Here is a 24,510-nt window from a genome sequence, read left to right as displayed (position 1 = left end):
TTGATTCTGTGTAGACACTTTCACAAAAAAAAAAGTCTTAATATGTAATCATTCCAAGATGGAAGGATGCACTTTCACATGAACCTCTTATGCACAAACGTGGAAATACTGTGATGTTGCCAACTCTTCATCAGCAGTCCTACCCATACTTCTACATATCACTTAATGTACAACTGACTGTCAGAAAAGGAACTGCCATGTTGTCTTTATTTTGTTACCTGATGTGGCTATCACCTTCTGATAACACATTTGCTTTTGATGGCTGGTTAGTTGCTTCAAGTTATACCATATTAATATTCAAAAATGTATCTGAATGAATGTAAATGATTTATAAATAACCTGCTAAGTACAAGAAGAGCAACTCCCATTCTGTAAGATCAGAATGTGTTTCCAGAGTGGAAATGGGCTCGAGTTTCTCATGTCTGGATCTAAATGAAAGACCATACGGACTAATAAAGAGGAAATGCATCAGCTGATTACCTGTAATCTCTCAAGAGTCTTGTCATCATGACCTGTGTGTACTTTAGTGACAGTACACCATTTATCACGGTATGTATCATAGCATCCCATCAGAAATACTGACATCATCCCCCCTGCAAAAGGAAAAAAAAAGATGTTAGTTTTCAGAGAAGTTTCTCCCATTTGTCAACAAAATACACCAAGGTTCTCATGATACTGACAGTGCCAGCTTGTGTGCACACTGGTACCTAACCTTCAGAAGAAGACTTGGTTGAATAATATTGATATCAGACTGTGCAACAAGTTGTGTATGAAATTGTGTAATAAGTTTTGTTTTCAAAATGTGACAGCTGAATACCTGCATGCATACATTTATTAGAAGTGCAAGTACTTTATGAAAAAGTTTAGGACCAAAAATATGTGAATGCATTGACCAAATGGAGATCATTTTCTAGTTAGGATACAAGGCCATGGACAGTTTTCAATATTTGGGGCTATGACACTTGAGATTCTGAAATGCCCTAAATGCAGTAAAAAAAAATAAATAAAAAAATAAAGTAAAATAAAAAAAAATTTAAAAAAAGGTGGGTAAAAGTGCCATTATTAATGATTGTCATTTTATGTATATTTGTGGTGCTTACAATGTCTTGTCAGATTACACTTTTCTGATTTTAACAATTACAGCTCCTATTAGTGTAATGGAGTTTGATGAACACACATGCAAGTTTTTAAAGTCTGATACACTGGAGATTCTGAAATGCCCTAAATGCAGTAAAAAAAAATAAATAAAAAAATAAAGTAAAATAAAAAAAAATATTAAAAAAGGTGGGTAAAACTGCCATTATTAATGATTGTCATTTTATGTATATTTGTGGTGCTTACAATGTCTTGTCAGATTACACTTTTCTGATTTTAACAATTACAGCTCCTATTAGTGTAATGGAGTTTGATGAACACACATGCAAGTTTTTAAAGTCTGATACTATTTGCACACATTTCCTACAGCTACAGCTATACTTTGTAAGCCATGGTGTGCTCCGTGGCACAGAACACTTTATGTACCATTGGCATGTCATCTTTTCGATTCCATTCACGACTGGCATGTGAGAATTATGATTGTTAGTAAACCTCCATGTGATCTCAAACTCTCTAATATTGTCCTCATAATCTTTCTGAGACATATATACATAGGACGACTGCTCTCGAAATGTATGCTCTTGGAATTATAACAGTAAAGCACACTGTGATGCACAACAACACTCTTTTAGCACTTTCCACTGGATTTGGATGAGCATCTCCCTGACACTTTCAACACTTGCTAAACAAAACCTTTCTTGAAATGAGTTAATCAACCACACACATTCAGAAATAAACTGTGTTCATTATAGTAGACACATCAGTAAATTAACTAAAGTTGCAGAATTCTGCTACCTTACCACAGACAGAAAGTCATAAATCATCCTCATTACCCATTATACAGGATGAGTAAAAAAAATAATAAAATAAAATAAAATAAAACAACAACTTTAAAACTTTGGAATAATACAGAAAGTTATTGAGAAAATTTACAGAATTGGTAGATTTGTTATTTTGTTGCAAACAACCTTAAGTGTCGTGTCATACAAAAATGTCAAGTGTCATTTTGGTTTGTTGTAACTACCATTGTGATACAGAAAACATGCAACCAGTAACTTCCCACACTCAGTGCAGCAAATCAGGTGCAACTTGTGCAATGGCAGCATAGATTAAATTTTTCAGATAGGCTAAATTGTTTGGTAGGGAAGGAACCCACACACAGTCTTCAATCAAACATCAGAGAAAGAAATCCAGTGCTGTTAAGTCTGGTTAGCGAGGTGGCCATGCAGTTGACCCTTCATGGCCAATCCACTGACTTGGGATGCAATTATCATGGAAATCTCCAACTTTCATGAGCAAATGAGGTGGTGAACCATCTTGCTTGTAGTAAACCATCCCATCTCGATCATCTTTATTGATCTGTGGAATTAAAAAGTTTTCAAGCATATCCAGATATACAATGCTAGTGACAGTTTTCACAAAGCTCCTTCTAGCTGTACACTTTCAATTTCATGTTTCACAACATTATTGTGTCACGTCTAAACTACGTGTAGGTTCTTTAGCATATAAGGTGTGAAATTTACATTGAACAGTTATTCCAAAATTTTTTTACTGAAACCAGAACAAACAGCAAGCATTCTCCGCAACAGTGGAAGTAGTCACTTTAAATGTGCACTATGCTGGCACTCCTGGTGGTGGAATGAGTTACTGATGCTCTACATGAATCAAACTTGAGGTTGTTTCCTACAAAATGATACGTCTACTAATTCTGTAAGCTACATCAATAAAAACACTTGAAGACTGAGTACAGAAGTCAGTACTATTACTACAAAATATTTGCAATGGTTCAATTTTCAGCATACACATCGTAGAGATGACAAAGACTCATCGGAGATGGTGTAAGAGTTCACGAATGATCTGTAGTTTCAGACTGCATTTTTATCAGCAAATATGCACACATTCGCTGATCATTAACATGGAGAGAAGTTGCTGAAAAAGGAAGATGTGCAACTCGTGAAGCAGTCATTAATGTCAGTGAATACAAATACTACAAATATGTACAGTTTAAGAAGACAAACACCATTTGGCAAGGGAATGTCAAACAGGAATTACTTAAGAATCTAATTTTCAGCCAAGAAAACTCCATGATGATGACTGAACAAGTGTGTGTTATGCATGTCTGGCAGAAATAACCACATCTTACTTAGGTTGTCTGGTCATTTTTCCCCAGACATTCAATTCAGATTTTTTTAATACTGTGAACATACTATCATTAGATGAAACTCTTGGTTTGTTAAGTATTTTACCTACTTTATTTTATTGAAGCACTTGAAAAGTAACAAATTTTCAGAAACTGGAATGTCTATCAAAATGCAAATAGATAAATAGCTGATTGTATTCAGTTAGTGGTCACTGACAGTTCATCACCTCATGTTTGGCCACTGCTTGGGGTAAGACAAATTAAAATACTATCAAGCCATGCTGAATTGTGACTTCATAATTTTTTATTATATTACAACTATTTTTAATTAAAGAGCATTTGTTCATTACAAAGTACTATATTACTTTGCAATTGTTCCCTTTTTTCCTATCATCTTCAACTAAATAAAGGAACCTTCTTAACATTCACCTCAGATAATTTATGGAAACTGCATAAAATATAAACTGGGATATCTCAATTGGAATTCGAACCTCACTCCTCTGAAGTATGAGCTCACTGTGTTAACACTGCACAACCTCACCAGGTGTACTCAGGCCCAGTCATTCAATAACAGTGATCACCAAATCTGAGGATTACTGCAGAGATTTTATGCTGCACTTTCACATCAATCATTGCACTCTTGGGGATTGGATCAGTAGCTATTTTCATTCCTTTACAAAACACCATTTCTGTTAGAAAGGTTTTGAGCCATTGATACCACCACCAAACACAGGAACATGCGGCTCTGTCTTTTGCATTCTGTGAACTTTGGTGAGTAAAGAGGGATAGTTTGGGGGAACATTAAAAAAAGATGGAGAAGTCTCTCAGATACCAGGAACAGAGGTCCCCAGCTGAGAGATGTGAAGATGAGGGGAAGTCCTCTTTTTTTCCCATTTCACAGCTATGAAAGATTGCTTTGTGGTGGATATGGATAGTTTTGGTGATATGGAATATCCTTGTCAGACTCCTTATCCAACTGAACTGTTAATACATATTTAGTTGAAACTGAAGCAAAAACTCTCTCAGACCCCAAGAATCCCAAGTAAAGTGGTTACATATGTATTGTTCTGTTCTAGAATTTCACTCAAAACTTGATTAAATGTCCTTCCTTTTCCTGATTAAAATTCCAGTGTTTTTTCCATGAACTTAGCAATGATTTTAATGTACCTCTTGTACACTATGAAGGGGGAGGAAGCTGAAAGTCTTCCAGTTTTTTCCCCCTCCTCCTTGTGAAGCACAACAATTACAGCATTGTTCCAAGTTTGAGGATTATCTTTCTTGCCAGTGAGTCCATAAATAATTTTGCATGCCCCAGGAAAAGTAATGGCTGTAGTTTCCCACCTCTACTTTCAGCCCATCACAGTACCATTACTTTCCATCACCTTTATTCATTTCTACTGCAACATTGTTGTCTTCTGGGGCCTTTCTTTTCTTCATACCTCAGATAGTTTTGCACTACCTGGACTTACTTCCAAAATGTCATAATTTTAGTTGTTAACTATCTTCATATCTGATTAATATTGTGAATTATAAAAACATTTAAGATATCTTTGAATGCTTCTATAATTGTCTCCATTACTGTGTCATCAACCTTCTCACTTGGAGAAATGTGATGCCTATGCATTGTAGGTTGAGTTAAGAATATTCACAACAACATAGACAAAATTTCCATCTAAGACATTAAATGGCAACTTCCCTCAAATGTGGACACATGCTAAAAGAATACTCCAGTACCCATTCATTATACCATTAGAAACATGCCTACATATTCATTCACACAAATTAAATATCTAAGAGCAACAACACAAAGTTACATGAAGTCACACACATTTACAAACTCCATTTTGAGTAAAGTTAATGAAAGGCCAATTCTTCAGAAAATTCTGTGAAAATACAGCTCATCTGTAAACACTGCCACATATACACTCTCACATTACCTACTCTTGAATAAAACTCAAATAGTTGGGATCTTTATTCAATTCAGCTGATAAGGGGCATTGGGAAAAAAAAGTTAAAAATATGCTAAGGACAGAAATGTTAGTTCTTACAATATGAAACTCTCAACATACGTACATGCTCAGGAAATTTACATTCACGATTAGCTTACTGTTAAAGACGTAAATCAAATCTTTGTTGATCTACAGTAAAACCATCTGACTGCAGTCTGCAAAACTATCATACCTTTTTGTCCTGTTCCAAACCAGGCACCCAGCACCACCAGATCAGCAGCATCTGCCATGGCTCCACCAAACAAATAGTCCTTTTTTACTTTCAACCAGTGACGCTTGCCAGGCTCATAAGTGCTCTGTAACCAATAAATTAAAAAGTGAAGTATGCGTAACCACAAAGTAATTTCCTGTAAATTGGCTGAGGGCATGGAATGAAAACAAACACACAAGCTTACATTTTCAGACTGAAGACTGTATCTGCAATAACAGCAGACTATGGCTCCAACAGAAAAACACACAAATGGACAGGAAGTAACTAACAGATAGAACTGTATGACACACTTTAATAACCATGATGTGATGGAGGCAGTCAACTAGCTTAGAAGCAATAGCCAGCACTAACAGTTGGGCAGTATGGAGAGGGCTATGAGGTATTTTTTAGTACTGAGGAAGTGAAGGATATACAGATAAGAGAAAAACTAAAGAAACATGGAAACCAAATAAATAATGGCTGGACTATGTTGGAGAAAGGAAACTGAGAAACATGGACAGGGAGATGATTAAACAAGCATAATTATAGAAGAAGATAAGAGGAAGAAGTATGAATAAAAGGGACAAAGTTGAAAGAACATGAAATTAAATGGAAGACATGACAAAATAAATGCAAAGAGATTACATAATATAGGCAAGTTCATGTGACATACGTCAATAGTGTGGTTGTCGGTGTTGCTTTTAGTAGCTCCCAGACACTTCAGACTTTTGAGTGTAATTTGAGAGAAGATACCATGGCAAGCATTAGTTTGGTTTTCCAACAACGGATAAAGGACAAGTAATTCATGCAGAGAAAGGAAACAGTTGCAAAGAGAATGTCTTTCTGCTGTTATCCCCTCATTTTTATAATACAGAAGCCATAGGCCAAGGCTGGTGAACATATGTGAATGAACTAACATACTTTGAAGTTACACCTTACCAGCTGGAAAGAGAAGAATAACAGTAAACAGTTTGAGATCATCTGTAACTGACAAGTATGACATTCCAGCATCATGTCGTAAAATAGAGGAACTCCAACAATGTTACATGCTCTCTCTAAAACTGGGCGACTGAAGTAATAAAATGATTAATACAATAATATCATGATCTTAGAAGAAATTAAATTCACTAAAGGCTTCCTCCAAATTCTCACCTGCCTAGCTTCTTTGTCTTAACTGACTACATTGTACTGGCACTGCAGTCTGAATGAGGGTGAGGGGTTGTATCAGGTGATGGAATAAAGGAAGTGAAGACTGGCAGGGGATAAAATTCTTATTATTATAGCATTCTACATTCAAGCATTACTTGTGTCATGATGGAATTTTAAGCTCTGTTCCCTGCTTGCACAAAAGCATGCATTAAAGAAGGTCTGCCTTCTTGCAAGAAAACTTTTTAATCCCCAGACATGTTTCACAGATGTGGCATCCTCAGTGTTTGTTTTTTTTTAATTTAATTTTATTTTTTGCCCTCTGACTGTCAATAGAAATCAACCACAAGTCTTAATTAATAAATCCCAACATCAATGCTGTAATTGAACTGCCATGAGATGTACTTTGTTTTTATTTGCCTGCAAAATGTGTTGTTACTATTTTTATGTTTAAGATGACATGTTTTTGTTACCACTGGTGAACTGTGAGTGTTATGTTGCTGTGGATTACACACACTTTTCAATCCAAACAATCGGCTATGGGTTGTTCAATGTGTTCCTTCTTAGATATTCATGGGAAAAATCTCCCATGCGAGTTTCACATTCTTTATCAAATGAACCTTCACTTTGTGGTCAAAACTGGGCTGCTGCTCCTTTTACAGTTCTAGATTTATATTATGTATAGAGGCCACACACTAGAGATGAAAGCCAATTTTCTAGATACTAGATACTGGATGTTTGGCCATCCTATAAGATGGGTAGTCAGGTATCTGGAAACTGAATGTTCAGCCAAACACTGCCATGAAACATGTTGTAATGGGTAGATCTGATCAAGCCTGTGAAGATAAAGTGCTGGTGACTGGATTGATATGGGTAAATTTGGGTGCTGTTGTTCATGAGTGAAGCAAGTGAATGACACTGACTGACTGACTTAACTTTTTGATCTGTTGCAAATGTCAATCACTTTCACTTGTTGTTGTTGTTGTTGTAAATTAGTGCTGAAAGTAATTTGTAAATCTCAAGATAAATTATGAAAAATGTCATTCGAGATTATTTTGATGAAAACAGTGACAATAATAAGTTTCCCGTTTGTTTGTCATGCTGAGATCGAATTTCTAATGGCAGAGAACAGAGAAAAGGCAGGTTTATACCAAAGCCTTGGCTGAACTTTTATTTTGAATTTTTTTATCACACTGATCAACAAGATTTTTGATTATTGATGTGATGATTACTGTTGTTAAGTAGACACCAATTTATCAAACAAACAGTTTAATTAAATTTATTTGGGATATGCAAATGTTTTTGTGAAATGTAGCTATAAAAACAGTGAAACTAGCAGAAAATATCCAATGAAATATTTTTTTTGTCTAACAGGTACTTCAGCTATAAAAAAAGTCATTTGAAAATGAAATACTCAGATAAATTCTCAGTAATTAATATAGGTACAGCTGCTGCTGTGCCTATACATCATCATTAGCCAAACCTGAAAGAAGATTATCCTTAACACTGACAGATAAGCAACTGACTATGTGAGAATAGTTTGAAAGAAAATTGCTTTTGTGTATGAACACTGCAAAATACAGGAAATACCATCATTTAATAGCAGAAATTATTTCACTAGACAATGGACCATTATCCTTCATAGGTAGGAGATGATTTACAGGACTCCTAGAAAAATCTTTACCCTGCTATAAAATACCAAACTAAACAGACATTTTCCACAAAATTGTCTATCATAGAATTTATGAAAAAAATGAAGAGATAAACCGCAGGTATTCTCAGGGTTTATGTAATGTCTGATATATGGGCCTGTTTGCATAACTGCTTCCAGAGTTTCACAGCTCATTGGTTGTCTCCTGAATTCCAGTCAGAACAGAGTTTTGCTATGAAATCTATCCTTGGCTCTCACACTGGAGGAAGCATGGCAAGGGGGCTTAATATCATTATGGATCACCAAGATTTTGACCAAAGCAAATTACGTTTACTCATTCATGAAAGTGATGCTAACATTGTGAAAGATGCTTAACTCATTGAGTTTCATCCATTCACTTGAGAGGGTTGCAACTGAATCATTGAAGGAACAGGAATGATCACTACTGATATACATCTCACTACACATGTCAGTCAATTGAGCTCTGCTGGGAGATTCAAAAGGAGTTATATTTACCAGAACATCAGCTGCTGTGAGATATCAGAACAATGTGCAATTCCTCTTTTCTTTTAGGTAGAACACCCGTTGGGGCAAAAATGCGACATGTCACTGTATATGAGTGACCAAAATGTGGTTACTAATCTAATATCTGATCAGCGATGTTTGGTGGAGCAGTGCATTCAGCTCACAGAGTCCTTCAAAGAAAAACCAAAAGTAAGTTCTAGTCTCTCTTGGTCATCCAATGTAATACCACATATTGCACCATTAAATAAGTATTTAGGGAAGGCTAAGAACGTAAAGAACATCTGACTTACTACACAACAGAGCCTCAGTGAAAATTGAATTAGAAATTCATTTTAGCTTCTCATTAAAGATCTGAATACACTCTACTGCAACCTTTGTAGGCCCAACATCCCAGGCATACTATTTCACGGTTGTTGAAGCTGGAAGAGCTTGGCAGAAGACCCCAATGGAATTTTATGAAGAATCCTTCATATGTAGTAGTTCATGTCCAATGCCTGCTAAAAGAAATTGAGGAGATAAGACTGAATCAGTTGTGACTTGCAAAGTTCACTACATGTTCTGGGGTAGTTTTAGCAAGGTGGCAGCCGGCCGGAGTGGCGGTTCTAGGCACTACAGTCTGGAACCGTGCGACCGCTATGGTCGCAGGTTCGAATCCTGCCTCGGGCATGGATGTGTGTGATGTCTTTAGGTTGGTTAGGTTTAAGTAGTTCTACGTTCTAGGGGACTGATGATCTAAGAAGTTAAGTCCCATAGTGCTCAGAGCCATTTTTTAGCAAGGTGGCAAATGAAAATAATGACAATGCGACATTCAAGACATACTGACTATTATTTGAAGCCAATTTGAACTGACCATAATTGAAATCCTTATATTTGGTTGTCAGTTAAAGTGACACAGCATCTGAATTTGGCACAATTTGTCAGAATTTATCTTTCAGCTCCTTACAGCAATGTATACAGAGAAAGACCTTTCTGTTACGCTGACCTTATTTTTCAAGAAAGTGAAATTTCTTATTACCAAGCAGAAAAAGAGCGTGTTCATTTGCCACAATTTACTTATATTTCTGTACGAGTACTAATTTATTTTTTTGTTAAAAGGAATAATAAACAGTGAATGTTAAAGTACAGAGAGGTGCCCAGTTTGACTTGGACCATTACCTCTTTAAGTTCAAAATGAATTTCATCCCCCTCAATAATTCTATGAAAACTAGAAATAAAATTCATAACTATGACATCACAAAGCTCAAAATCTATCAAAATGTATTGGAACAATACCACCAGCAACCGACGTTTGAATCTCATAAATGGACGGACATCGCCTCCAAGATCTAACAAGCAGCTAATACTGCAATCCTGACAGCTAAAAAGAGAAAGCACAGATGGTGGAATGAGGTTTGTGATGAGGTGTTGGCCCAAAGAACAAATGCTTGGAAAATGTGGAACTCAACCAGGAGACCTGAAGATTTGGATATATTCCGTGAAGTTCGAAAACATGCAGCCAAAACTTTACGAAGGGCTAAACAATTGTATGAGAAACAGCAGTTAGAACAGATCAATCAGGATTTCTGAAAAAACAATGCCAGAGACTTCTACCAGATGTTCAGCTGAATTTGAAAGGATACCAAGCCCCTTTGTTTTAGAGACAAAAATGGAAAGGTGGGCCTGACTAATAAAGAAAACTGCACGATCATGTCTCGTTATTCTGAAAACCTCTTAATTGTGATGAACTGAAAGAAATATTCCCTGTATGTGCCCTGATCCATGAACTAACCGAATTCATCTCCACCTGGTAAAGAGGAGCTCAGAGAGATCATCAACAACCTTAAGAATAATAAGGCAGATGGAGAGGTTTTTTTTTTGTGGTTTTAGGGTGCACAACTACAGTGGTCATTAGCGCCCACTGTGAGGCACAACTAATAAGGACAACACTATAAAAGGCACATTAACAGGCAAGGGATTAAAAGAAAACAGCATAATCAAATGTCCTTAGCCAGGTTTGTCAAGTGGGTAAAACAAAGAACACGAGCAGCTGCTCCTGGGTCATCCGCTAAAATGGCATCCAGAGTACATGGCAGGCCAAGGTCAATGCGCAGTGTATTAAAATTCGGACGGGACGTTAAAATGTAGCGTACCGTCAGCAATTGCCCACATTGGCAGAACAGCGCCGGCGCAGCCGGCGGCGGATGGCGATGGCTCAACCGGCAGTGTCCAATTCGTAACCGGGCCAATACAACCTCCTCCCGCCGAGAAGGGCGTGAAGAGGTCGTCCAAGCCATAGGGGGAGAGGTTTCAAGGCCTGAAGCTGGTTTTCAGTAAGTGTAGCCCAATCGGCATGCCATAGCGATAAAATGTGCTGACAAATGACCCTGCTAAAATCAGATGAAGGCACACAACAAGAAGCTGTCCGAGGCTGGAGGACCGCAGACTTGGCTGTGGCATCTGCAGTTTCATTCCCAGGGATACTGACATGGCCAGGAACCCACATAAAGGTAACCGGAGCACCGTCGTCTGCCAGCTGCTGAAGAGAGCGTTGGATCCGGTGCACGAAACGGTGAACCAGATGCGGATCACTGAGGCTCTGGACAGCACTCAGGGAATCAGAGCAGATGACATAAGCAGAATGTCAGTGGCGGTGGATGTAAAGAACAGCCTGGTAGAGGGCAAATAGCTCAGTTGTGAAGACCAAACAATGGCCATGGAGCCGGTATTTGAAACTGTGTGCCGCAACAATAAAAGAACATCAGACACCGTCATTAGTCTTAGAGCCATCTGTATAAATGAAGATTGTATTAATGAAATTCGAACGAAGTTCAACAACCCGCGAGCGGTATACCGTAGCTGGGGTAACCACCTTTGGGAGCAAGCTGGTGTCAAGGTGAACGCGAACCAGAGCCTGGAGCCAAAGTGGCATTTGGCTCTCGCCCACTCAAAGGGTTGCAGGGACTGAAAAATCAAGGTGCTGAAGGAGGTGATGAAAGTGAACTCCAGGTGGTAGCAGGACTGATACATACAACCCGTACTGACAGTAAAGACAGTCGTCAAAAAAGGGATGATAAGACAGCAGTATAACACACTGGTAGGTTAGTGGCAATTCACCGGCTTCAGCATGAAGACTCTCGATGGGACTAGTGTAGAATGCTCCGATCGCAAGACATAACCCCCGATGTTGTAAAGGGTTGAGGCGGCGTAAGATCGTCAGCCATGCAGAAGAGTATATAAAAGCTCCCATAATCCAGCTTTGAGCGGACCATCGACCGATATAGGCGAAGTAGTACGGTTCGATCTGCTCCCCACGACGTACCGCTGAGAACACGGAGGACATTTAGAGAACAGGTTGTAATGGAACATATTAAAGGCTTTACTGTACCGAAGTATGCGATACCCTCCAAATTCAACCAGTTTAACGAGTATTTATGATTATAGAAAAGTTATTGTGTATGTTAACAATGATTGCATAACATGTCTGCATAAACAGTCAACCCATTAAATTATACTGAGTAACTGACCCACACAAAAGTTTATATCACTTGATCACTGATACAGCAAATGTCATCATGTAAAAACACTAAGTTCATCTTAAATAATTAATATGAAGTATGAAAAATAGTGGCCAACTTAGGTATTTTGGATCTCCTTAAATAAAAATCACCCAGTGAAACCTATTTGTTCACTAGGAGCGTTTTCACTCAGTATTCACGAAATCAATCCTATTTTAGACAAAAACCAATGTAATTCTTAATAATTCATGTTATTTACTTATTTATGCAAATTAGAGAAGTCAATTGACAAACTTCTAACAAACGGCCTTTTTGTAACAAAGAATTATTCTGTCAAGTCAACAAATCTGTCTGTCATTTTAATAACATGTTAAATTATGTCACTCGATGCAAATTAATAACTTTTCTGCACAAATTATGATAACAGATGTACATGTGACTTATAAACTATATCTCTTTTTAGTAGTTCTTTGACAATGTTATAAATACGAGCAGCAAGAAGGGTCGAAAGAGCAGTCGGAATGTCACTTTGGTAAAGTGTGTTTGTGTGTTATTGTTTGAGGTGGATAAACAATGCAAAGAACATGTAACGGAAATACTACTTTGTGTTGTGTCATGGTCTTTGGTGGACAGTGGAATTAAGATGGCCACCAGAGTAATAAATATTTGAAGTTTACATATTTGTTGGTTTCGCTCGTTCTTTATCATCAAAAGCACATAAAAAACATGGGACCTCATGTTTTTAACCCTAGACAACCAGATGTAGAGCCAGCATCAGCATCGAAGGACAGCAGCGATCCAGCAAGTAGCAGCGATTACCACAACACAATGCATTTTAATGGCGCCAACCTAACATCAAGTGCTAACAAGCTCCGTAAATGGGAGTGAAATAGTGCGATTATAGCAATTAGCAATATCTACGACCAGGCGACCATTACAAGGTACAACAGTCAGCCAAATATGACACATGTGGAGACCAGCTAAGTTTCTTCTCAAATGTAAGACCTAAAAATTTTGTTGTCTCCACGAATGGGAGAGCAATGGGACCAAGATGTAACGACGGTGGGAGAAACTCTTTGTAGCGCCAGAAGTTAATACAGACCATCTTCTCGGCAGAAAAACGGAAGCCATTGGAGACACTCCAGGAGTAAAGACGGTCAAGACAACTCTGAGGACAGCGCTCCAGGAAATGTGTACACTGTGCGCTGCAGTAGATGGTAAAATCATCCACGAAAAGGAAGCATGATACACCAGCTGGGAGGCAATCCATTATTGGATTGATCGCTATGGCCAAGAGAGCAACGCTCAAAACTGAGCCCCGTGGCATTCCATTCTACTGGAGAAAGGCGTCTGACAGGACAGAACTCACACATACCCTGAACTGTTGATCCATTAAAAAGGAATGAACAAAAAGATGGAGGCGACAGCGAAGGCCCCATGTATGCATGGTGTGGAGAATGCCCGACCTCCAACAGGTGTCTTAAGCCTTCTCCAAATCAAAGAACACAGCCAAGGTCTGGCACTTCCGCAAGAAGTTATTCATAATGAAGGTTGACAAGGCAACCAGATGGTCAACAGCAGAGCGGTGCCTACGAAATCCACATTCTACATTGGTAAGTACACGTCAAGATTCGAGCAGCCAAACCAAACGAGAGTTAACCATTCGTTCCATCACCTTACAGACACAGCTGGTAAGGGAAACGGGTCGATAACTGGAAGGCAAGTGCTTGTCCTTCCCCGGCTTAGGAATCGGGACAACAATAGATTCGTGCCAGCATGTGGGAACATGACCCTCAATCCGGTAGCGATTATAAGTATGAAGAAGAAAACCTTTACCTGCAGGAGGAAGGTTCTTCAGCATCTGAATATGAATAGAATCAGGCCCCGTAGAGGATGACCGTGACCGGGCAAGTGCATTTTCGAGTTCCCGCTTGGTGAATGGGGCACTATAACTTTCATGATTCGAGGAGCGCACGTTAGGTGGCCTTGTCTCCTCTGCCTGTTTTCGGGGGAGGAAGGCAGGGTGGTAATGAGATGATCTCGAAACCTGTGAAAAAAATTGGCCAAAGGCATTGGAGATATTCTCAGGGGCCACAAGAACATCATTCATTACCGTCAAGCCAGAAACTGGCGAGTGGACCTTAGTGCCAGATAACTGGCTCAGGCTACCCCAGACAACAGGAGGAGTAAAATTGTTGAAGATGCTTGTGAAAGCAGCCCAGCTGGCTTTCTTGCTTTCTTTAATAACACGAAGACACTGTGCACGTAATCGTTTATAATTGATACAATTCGCCATCGTAGGGTGGCGTTTAAAGGTGCGTAAAGCACATCGACGAGCACGTAAAGCGTCTCTACATGCTGCGGTCCACGAGGGGACCGGTACGGAATGTGAAGAAGTAGTAGTAGTATGAGGGATGGAATATTCAGCAGCAGTGAGAATGACTTCCGTGAGGCGTGTGACCTGACTATCGCAGCTTGCGAAGGTTTGATCCTGAAAGGTCACCCTGGAAGAGAAGCGCCCACAGTCTGCTTTGAAGATGTTCCAACTAGTTGAGCTTGGAGATGGGGTATGATGCAGGAGATGGATAATACAAGGGAAGTGGTCGCTCGAATACGTATCAGAAAGCGCGTACCACTCAAACCGGCATGCAAGTTGGGTAGTACATATAGAGAGGTCTAAATTGGAATAGGTGTGAGTTGCGTCCGAAAGAAAAGTAGGGGCACCAGTATTGCGGCAGACAAGATTGAGGTGGTTGAAAAGGTCTGCTAACAGGGAGCCTCTCAGGCAGGATGCTGGAGAGCCCCAAAGGGGATGGTGGGCACTGAAGTCTCCAGTCAACAAAAATGGTGCAAGGTAACTGAGCAATAATTTGCATCATGTCTGCCCTAGTAACAGCAGATGGCGATGGAGTGTAACAGTAAAAATGGAAAATGTGAAAGTGGGGAGAGTAATTTGGACGGCAACTGCCTGCAGATTGGTGTGCAATGTGATGGGATCGTAGTAGATATCATCCCGGACCAGCAACATAACCCCTCCATGAGCTGGAATACCTGCCATAGGGGGTAGGTCAAAACGCACAGAGGCATAGTGTGCCAAGTCAATTCGATCAAATGGGCATAGCTTCGTTCCCTGGAGAGCTACGACGAGCGGACAGTGCAAGTGTAGCAGCAACTTCAAGTCCTCTCGGTTGGAGCAAATGCTGCAAATATTCCAATGAAGAAGTGCCATCATGAGAAGAAAAAGAAAAAGGAGAAGCAAGAAGAGGTCATCACGAAGGCCGCTGAGGGCCTGGCTTCGAGCGAGCACTGCTGCCGCTATCAATAGGCGTAGAGTCATTGTCCATTTCTTCAATAGGTTCGTCGGCCATCTTGTAAATATGGCTGGGAGGGGGAACTTCCTCCACCGATGAACGGCCAGATGTTCGGCTAATGGCGGTGCGGCCAGGTGAAACGGATGACGGCCTGGGGCAGCAACCGCTGGATGATGCAGGAGAAGAAACGCGCCGTGGCAGAGATGGAGAACTTTGAGAACTTTCCTTCCTATGAGCCTTCTTGGAAGGTCCTTTAGTCGAACTACTTGTCGATGGCCGGGACTTCGGGGTACATAGGAAGTTTTCATGGGACGTTTCCTTCTTTGAAGGCCCGTGCATCTGACTTCTGGGTCTTACTTTTGGCAGAAGGTGATGAAGGTGCTTGTGTCTTATGGGTGACGGGAGGAAGAAGAGATGTTGACCGGGCCATCTTAGCACTTGCCGAACAGACAACTGTAGCAGTAAAGGTCAGATTGCATGTCTGTGTTGACACCTCCCTGGTTGTCTGAAGAGAAGTGAGGACAGTTCTGTATTTCCCCGCTGGGAATAGCGTGGGTGTCCAATTAGCAAATAGGTTATAAGCAGCCGAGGTGGACACTTTCTCTTTGACCCGAATTTCCTGTATACAGTGTTCATCCTTGTAGATGGGACAGTCGCAACAGGACGCTGCATGGTCACCCTGACAGTACACGCAACGAGGAGATGGAGGTGGACAGTCACCCTCATGGGCATCCCTGCCACAGGTGACGCATTTAGCCGCATTAGAACAAGACTGGCGGGTGTGATTAAATCACTGACACTGGTAGCAGCGCGTAGGTGTCAGGACATAGGAGTGGACAGAGATAACCTCATTGCCCGCTTTAATGCGCGATGGCAGCTGAACACTATCAAAGGTCAAACAAAGTGTCCAGGTCAGTATAGGGCATTGTCGACCTTTTCATGACCCTATGGACAGCCATCACACCCTGCTCAGCGAAGAAAGACTGAATCTTCTCGTCAGTCAATCCATCGAGTGATCTAGTATATTCCACACCACGCGACGAATTCGAAGTGCAGTCAGCCTCCACCCGAGGAGGCAAGGAGGAGGAGGAGGAGGAGGTGGCGAGGAGGAGGAGGAGGAGGAGGAGGAGGAGGAAGAAGAGGAGGTGGCGAGGAGGAGGAGGAGGAGGAGGAGGTGGCGAGGAGGAGGAGGAGGAAGAGGAGGTGGCGAGGAGGAGGAGGAGGAAGAGGAGGTGGCGAGGAGGAGGAGGAGGAAGAGGAGGTGGCGAGGAGGAGGAGGAGGAAGAGGAGGTGGCGAGGAGGAGGAGGAGGAGGAGGAGGAGGAGGAGGAGGAGGAGGAGGAGGTGGCGAGGAGGAGGAGGAGGAGGAGGAGGAGGAGGAGGAGGAGGAGGTGGCGAGGAGGAGGAGGAGGAGGAGGAGGAGGAGGTGGCGAGGAGGAGGAGGAGGAGGAGGAGGAGGTGGCGAGGAGGAGGAGGAGGAGGAGGAGGAGGTGGCGAGGAGGAGGAGGAGGAGGAGGAGGAGGTGGCGAGGAGGAGGAGGAGGAGGTGGCGAGGAGGAGGAGGAGGAGGAGGAGGAGGAGGAGGAGGAGGAGGAGGAGGAGGAGGAGGAGGAGGTGGCGAGGAGGAGGAGGAGGAGGAGGAGGAGGTGGCGAGGAGGAGGAGGAGGAGGAGGAGGTGGCGAGGAGGAGGAGGAGGAGGTGGCGAGGAGGTGGCGGAGGAGGAGGAGGTGGCGAGGAGGAGGAGGAGGTGGCGAGGAGGAGGAGGAGGAGGAGGAGGAGGAGGAAGAGGAGGTGGCGAGGAGGAGGAGGAGGAGGAGGAGGTGGCGAGGAGGAGGAGGAGGAAGAGGAGGTGGCGAGGAGGAGGAGGAGGAAGAGGAGGTGGCGAGGAGGAGGAGGAGGAAGAGGAGGTGGCGTGGAGGAGGAGGAGGAGGAGGAGGAGGAGGAGGAGGTGGCGAGGAGGAGGAGGAGGAGGAGGAGGAGGAGGAGGTGGCGAGGAGGAGGAGGAGGAGGAGGAGGAGGAGGAGGAAGAGGAGGTGGCGAGGAGGAGGAGGAGGAGGAGGAGGTGGCGAGGAGGAGGAGGAGGAAGAGGAGGTGGCGAGGAGGAGGAGGAGGAAGAGGAGGTGGCGAGGAGGAGGAGGAGGAAGAGGAGGTGGCGAGGAGGAGGAGGAGGAGGAGGAGGTGGCGAGGAGGAGGAGGAGGAGGAGGAGGAGGAGGAGGTGGCGAGGAGGAGGAGGAGGAGGAGGAGGTGGCGAGGAGGAGGAGGAGGAGGAGGAGGAGGAGGTGGCGAGGAGGAGGAGGAGGAGGAGGAGGTGGCGAGGAGGAGGAGGAGGAGGAGGAGGTGGCGAGGAGGAGGAGGAGGAGGTGGCGAGGAGGTGGCGGAGGAGGAGGAGGTGGCGAGGAGGAGGAGGAGGTGGCGAGGAGGAGGAGGAGGTGGCGAGGAGGAGGAGGAGGAGGAGGAGGAAGAGGAGGTGGCGAGGAGGAGGAGGAGGAGGAGGAAGAGGAGGTGGCGAGGAGGAGGAGGAGGAGGAGGAGGTGGCGAGGAGGAGGAGGAGGAAGAGGAGGTGGCGAGGAGGAGGAGGAGGAGGAGGAGGAGGAGGAGGTGGCGAGGAGGAGGAGGAGGAGGAGGAGGAGGAGGAAGAGGAGGAAGAGGAGGTGGCGAGGAGGAGGAGGAGGAGGAGGAGGTGGCGAGGAGGAGGAGGAGGAAGAGGAGGTGGCGAGGAGGAGGAGGAGGAAGAGGAGGAGGTGGCGAGGAGGAGGAGGAGGAAGAGGAGGAGGTGGCGAGGAGGAGGAGGAGGAAGAGGAGGAGGTGGCGAGGAGGAGGAGGAGGAGGAGGAGGAGGAGGTGGCGAGGAGGAGGAGGAGGAGGTGGCGAGGAGGAGGAGGAGGAGGAGGAGGAGGAGGTGGCGAGGAGGAGGAGGAGGAGGTGGCGAGGAGGAGGAGGAGGAGGAGGAGGAGGAGGAGGAGGAGGTGGCGAGGAGGAGGAGGAGGAGGAGGAGGAGGAGGAGGAGGAGGAGGAGGAGGAGGAGGTGGCGAGGAGGAGGAGGAGGAGGAGGAGGTGGCGAGGAGGAGGAGGAGGAGGAGGAGGTGGCGAGGAGGAGGAGGAGGAGGTGGCGAGGAGGAGGAGGAGGAGGAGGAGGAGGCGAGGAGGAGGTGGCGAGGAGGAGGAGGAGGTGGCGAGGAGGAGGAGGAGGTGGCGAGGAGGAGGAGGAGGTGGCGAGGAGGAGGAGGAGGTGGCGAGGAGGAGGAGGAGGTGGCGAGGAGGAGGAGGAGGTGGCGAGGAGGAGGAGGAGGTGGCGAGGAGGAGGAGGAGGAGGAGGTGGCGAGGAGGAGGAGGAGGTGGCGAGGAGGAGGAGGAGGTGGCGAGGAGGAGGAGGAGGTGGCGAGGAGGAGGAGGAGGTGGCGAGGAGGAGGAGGAGGTGGCGAGGAGGAGGAGGAGGTGGCGAGGAGGAGGAGGTGGCGAGGAGGAGGAGGTGGCGAGGAGGAGGAGGTGGCGAGGAGGAGGAGGTGGCGAGGAGGAGGAGGTGGCGAGGAGGAGGAGGTGGCGAGGAGGAGGAGGTGGCGAGGAGGAGGAGGTGGCGGAGGAGGAGGAGGAGGAGGAGGAGGAGGAGGTGGCGAGGACGAGGGCGAGGAGGAGGAGGAGGAGGAGGAGGTGGCGAGGACGAGGGCGAGGAGGAGGAGGAGGAGGAGGAGGAGGAGGAGGAGGAGGAGGAGGAGGAGGAGGAGGTGGCGAGGAGGAGGAGGAGGAGGTGGCGAGGAGGAGGAGGAGGAGGAGGAGGTGGCGAGGAGGAGGAGGAGGAGGAGGAGGTGGCGAGGAGGAGGAGGAGGAGGAGGAGGTGGCGAGGAGGAGGAGGAGGAGGAGGAGGAGGAGGTGGCGAGGAGGAGGAGGCGGCGAGGAGGAGGAGGAGGAGGAGGTGGCGAGGAGGAGGAGGAGGAGGAGGTGGCGAGGAGGAGGAGGAGGTGGCGAGGAGGAGGAGGAGGTGGCGAGGAGGAGGAGGAGGTGGCGAGGAGGAGGAGGAGGTGGCGAGGAGGAGGAGGAGGAGGAGGCGAGGAGGAGGAGGAGGTGGCGAGGAGGAGGAGGAGGAGGAGGTGGCGAGGAGGAGGAGGAGGAGGAGGTGGCGAGGAGGAGGAGGAGGAGGAGGCGAGGAGGAGGAGGAGGAGGTGGCGAGGAGGAGGAGGAGGAGGAGGCGAGGAGGAGGAGGAGGAGGAGGTGGCGAGGAGGAGGTGGCGAGGAGGAGGAGGAGGAGGAGGAGGAGGTGGCGAGGAGGAGGTGGCGAGGAGGAGGAGGAGGTGGCGAGGAGGAGGAGGTGGCGAGGAGGAGGAGGAGGTGGCGAGGAGGAGGAGGTGGCCAGGAGGAGGAGGAGGAGGAGGAGGAGGAGGAGGAGGAGGAGGAGGAGGTGGCAAGGAGGAGGAGGAGGAGGAGAAGGAGGTGGCGAGGAGGAGGAGGAGGTGGCGAGGAGGAGAAGGAGGTGGCGAGGAGGAGGAGGAGGTGGCGAGGAGGAGGAGGAGGTGGCGAGGAGGAGGAGGAGGAGGAGGTGGCGAGGAGGAGGAGGAGGAGGAGGAGGCGAGGAGGAAGAGGAGGAGGCGAGGAGGAAGAGGAGGTGGCGAGGAGGAAGAGGAGGTGGCGAGGAGGAAGAGGAGGTGGCGAGGAGGAAGAGGAGGTGGCGAGGAGGAAGAGGAGGTGGCGAGGAGGAAGAGGAGGTGGCGAGGAGGAAGAGGAGGTGGCGAGGAGGAAGAGGAGGTGGCGAGGAGGAAGAGGAGGTGGCGAGGAGGAAGAGGAGGTGGCGAGGAGGAAGAGGAGGTGGCGAGGAGGAAGAGGAGGTGGCGAGGAGGAAGAGGAGGTGGCGAGGAGGAAGAGGAGGTGGCGAGGAGGAAGAGGAGGTGGCGAGGAGGAAGAGGAGGTGGCGAGGAGGAGGAGGAGGTGGCGAGGAGGAGGAGGAGGTGGCGAGGAGGAGGAGGAGGTGGCAAGGAGGAGGAGGAGGTGGCAAGGAGGAGGAGGAGGTGGCAAGGAGGAGGAGGAGGTGGCAAGGAGGAGGAGGAGGTGGCAAGGAGGAGGAGGTGGCAAGGAGGAGGAGGTGGCAAGGAGGAGGAGGTGGCAAGGAGGAGGAGGTGGCAAGGAGGAGGAGGTGGCAAGGAGGAGGAGGTGGCAAGGAGGAGGAGGTGGCAAGGAGGAGGAGGTGGCAAGGAGGAGGAGGTGGCAAGGAGGAGGAGGTGGCAAGGAGGAGGAGGTGGCAAGGAGGAGGAGGTGGCAAGGAGGAGGAGGTGGCAAGGAGGAGGAGGTGGCAAGGAGGAGGAGGTGGCAAGGAGGAGGAGGTGGCAAGGAGGAGGAGGTGGCAAGGAGGAGGAGGTGGCAAGGAGGAGGAGGTGGCAAGGAGGAGGAGGTGGCAAGGAGGAGGAGGTGGCAAGGAGGAAGAGGTGGCAAGGAGGAAGAGGTGGCAAGGAGGAAGAGGTGGCAAGGAGGAAGAGGTGGCAAGGTAAAAATTAAGGAAGACAGTAAGAGAGCGAGAAGGACAAAGAAAGGAACCAAACAAAGGAAGGAACCAAACAAAGGAAGGAACCAAACAAAGGAAGGAAGAAACCAGAATAAGCGAATTACCAAAATGACCCAAATGTAAGTCGTTCAACTGTCTTTCTCCGGACGTAGGCGTAAACTACCCCCTTGAGGGGGAGGGACTCCTTTTAGTCGCCTCTTACGACAGGCAGGAACACCTAGGGTCTATTCGTACCCCGGACCCTCAAGGAGAGAATTTAATAGTGGCGGTACTACTGAAGCAGGCAAATAGTGAAACTCTAGATATACTAGGCCAACTTTTTGTGGAGATCTGGAGAACTGGGATGATACCAACTGAATGGCAGTCAGCTTTCATCCATCCTCTACACAAAAAAGGCAATAAAAATAATGTCAATATCAATAGGGGCATCTCATATAAGATTCTCTCCAAAGCAATACAGAACAGAATAGGAGGTCATCTTGACCAACAGACTGGGGAATATACCGAAAGGGCTGTTCTTGCTCAGAACAGATCGTTAACCTAAAGAACATCATCAGATACAAAAAAAAATTGTAGGAAATAACTACGTGGTTGTGTTTGTCGATTTTCAGAAGGCATGTGATTCCATCGACCGAGAGACGTTAATAAATATTTTGGAAGAGTTTGGGGTGAACGATACATCAAGAAAACTGATCAAACAAACTCTCACTAACACAGTGTCAAAAATAAAAGTTATGGGTGAGATTTCAGAACCTTTTACAATCAAAACAGGTGTAAGACAAGGAGATGGACTATCCCCACTCCTTTTCAACTGCACCTTGGAAAAGGTCATTGGAGAGTGGAGAAAGTTGTTAGCCCAAGAAGAAACAAATGAAGAGCAGTTCAGACTTGGTCCTAAGAACTAAGGGGTGTACATTGACTGCTTGGCCTTTGCGCATGATCTTGCCATTTTTGCTAACAATATAGAGTCAGCAGTCAACAAGATCAATAGGCTGTCAGAAATTGCTGAAAAAGTTGGACTCGAGATCTCTATTCAAAAAACAAAATGTATGTCAAACACTGTGATGGACCTGAATGGATGATCACCAAACTGGGAAAAATCAGATGTGTTAAGAGGTTCAGATATCTTGGTGCAGACATCCAGGTGAATGGATTAGAAGAAGCAATTAATGTCAAGATGAGGAAGTTAGACCAGGCATACAAACTGCCAAATACCTATAACAAAAGGTCTATGAGTAAAGGGACCAAGTCCCAACATTATAACACAGTTGTAAAACCTGTTGGCTTTTATGAGTCAAACTTTGATCATGAATAGACAAGGTCAAGCTGAGCAGCTGGAAAAGTGAGAGCGTAGGATATTAAGGAAAATCCTAGGCAATAGATGGGTGGATGGACAACGGCAAATGAGAGCAAATGAGGACTTGTACAGCAAGACAGAACCTATCACAGCATCCATTAAGAAGAGACGATTGTTATTTTACGGTCATCTCATGAGGATGGACGGTGATCGACTAACAAAAAGAATATGAAGTTTCATCCAATCTAAGAAGACAAGGCTGAGATGGTATCTGTCTGGATATTAAAATTAGGGAGATATACCAGATATCAGGTAGTTGCCAGATATTCATTTTGATCTACCCTACAATGTCAAGTGGTCAGGTATTGGGTCAAGTTACCCATCTGAGATCTTTAAGGGAACAAAGTGTACCGTTTACCGATCACCTATCATATCCATTTAGTGTGACTTAAGTCACTTCATCATATGTCTGACACCGTGTGTACCAAGCTCGTTTCTATCACTGATGGAATGTTCCACACACCATACTCTAATGCACAAAGCAAGTACACTTCTCATTATTTCACAAAGTGCAGTGGCTTAGTGGAAAGACACTGGGCTCGCATCCAAGAGGATAGCTGTTCACATCCCTCTCCAGCTGTTAGGAAGAATTAGGCTTTCCATTGTTTCCATAAATCACTTGTGGCAAATACTGGGATAGTAATCAAATCCTGTGCCTATCCTTCCCTAACCTTAACATGTGCTCCACTTCCAAGGAAGTTGTCAGCAGTCAGACATTCTTCCTTCATCCTTTTATCTGCAAATAATTAGCTGATTTCACACTCAAAATCTGATGTATGTAGGCCTCTCTTTTAAGAAGTTGCATTAAAGTTACAAAATAGAATAAGCTAATTAGACCACAGCAGAGAAACATTACAATAGTTTTATATTTTGCATCATAAGCATTAATGTTATTTTTGACATTCCTGTCATTATTTTTTAACTAATGCATTTTATTTACTTTGAAAAATATTAAAATGAATAAATATAAATTGATAACACTAAAGATTGTAAAAATAAATGCAGCTTACCATCAGATCCTTGAGGACCAGCCCTTCCAGACCCAATTTAAACACCTTCTCAATCATTACTTCGAGTTCCTTTGGTTGCTGCAATGAAAGAATAATTACCTCATAAATTAAAGTTCAAATGCTGCCCTTAGTATTATGAAAAAGAGTTATTGCATGAGCTCCGTAAGGTTACAATTTCACATATGCACATGCTGTTGTGCCTTTGTGTGTGAACATGTGATTGGGTAACTGTGTTTACTGCAAGTGCTCTTAGTGAAACCTCATTTTATGCCACAATTGTCATACCTTGACTTCATATCACAAGTAATACATCTGTCTCTTGATGCCTGATCTCTCACACCCTTCCCCCTCCCTCTCCCCTCACAACCGTATTGATATGTATTTCCAAACGTGGGCCAGTCGGTAAGAGCCGCTGCCGACCATTGCATCGAGCACCAGCACCACCTGAAATACAGGTATTTGGAAAAATCAGCGGTGGCTGAGCATAGCTTGCTTAACAAGCATAAGATTTTATTTGAAGAAACAAGAGTAACAGCCCACGCATCGAATTACTGGGACTCTGTGATGCGCGAAGCAGTCAAAATTAGACTTAGCGATAATAACTTTAACAGAGACAACAGTTATGCACTTAGATACACCTGGAAGAGTGCACTGGATAAAGAAAAATCGCAGAGGAAAACTTCCCGCACTTTACCTCCTGATTCAAGGGATGGCGCTGCAAGCAACGCGAGATAGAAACTACATCTGTGGAAGTAGAGGGCACCACTTCACTACGCGCCATATCGCTGTTGCTATGATGTATTCCAGGCAATCAGAAGCCGTCCTTTGCATATAAAAGTCAGAGCCCCGCTAGTTTTTGACAGTCAGTTTTAGCCCTGATGACGACCGTGGAGGTAGTGGTTGAAAGCTTGGAGTTTTATCCTGAATTGACACGGCATGTACACCGAGAGACTTTTATTCAAGAAATACGTTGCGAAAGACTTTGTAGCCATATTTCCAAACAGATTGTGGCAGAAAAGAGAGACACTACATTCTCGCTCCTCTCACGTCTTTCATATTTTCCTGGAAAATAATCATACTATGAAGTAAAATAAAA

The 24,510-nt window shown here is 44.9% G+C and overlaps 1 protein-coding gene across 8 annotated transcripts in view; it reads right to left on the bottom strand.

Moving 5' to 3' along the window:
• The window catches only part of LOC126175652 (DNA ligase 3), a 644,184-nt gene that overhangs the window by 230,812 nt on the left and 388,862 nt on the right, over window positions 1-24,510 (bottom strand). For all 8 annotated transcript variants that reach the window (XM_049922552.1, XM_049922551.1, XM_049922546.1 and 5 more), the window contains 3 exons: window positions 23,415-23,492; window positions 5,417-5,540; window positions 481-593 (listed from right to left, as the gene is read on the bottom strand). In XM_049922552.1, the coding sequence (XP_049778509.1) occupies window positions 481-593; window positions 5,417-5,540; window positions 23,415-23,492 (315 nt within the window). The remainder of the gene's footprint in view (window positions 1-480; window positions 594-5,416; window positions 5,541-23,414; window positions 23,493-24,510) is intronic.

Source organism: Schistocerca cancellata, chromosome 3 (genome assembly GCF_023864275.1).
Source record: "Schistocerca cancellata isolate TAMUIC-IGC-003103 chromosome 3, iqSchCanc2.1, whole genome shotgun sequence".
NCBI classification, from domain to species: Eukaryota; Metazoa; Arthropoda; class Insecta; order Orthoptera; family Acrididae; genus Schistocerca; species Schistocerca cancellata.
The sequence above is the reverse complement of the archived record's forward strand: the minus strand, read 5'-3'. Positions and strand labels throughout refer to the sequence as shown.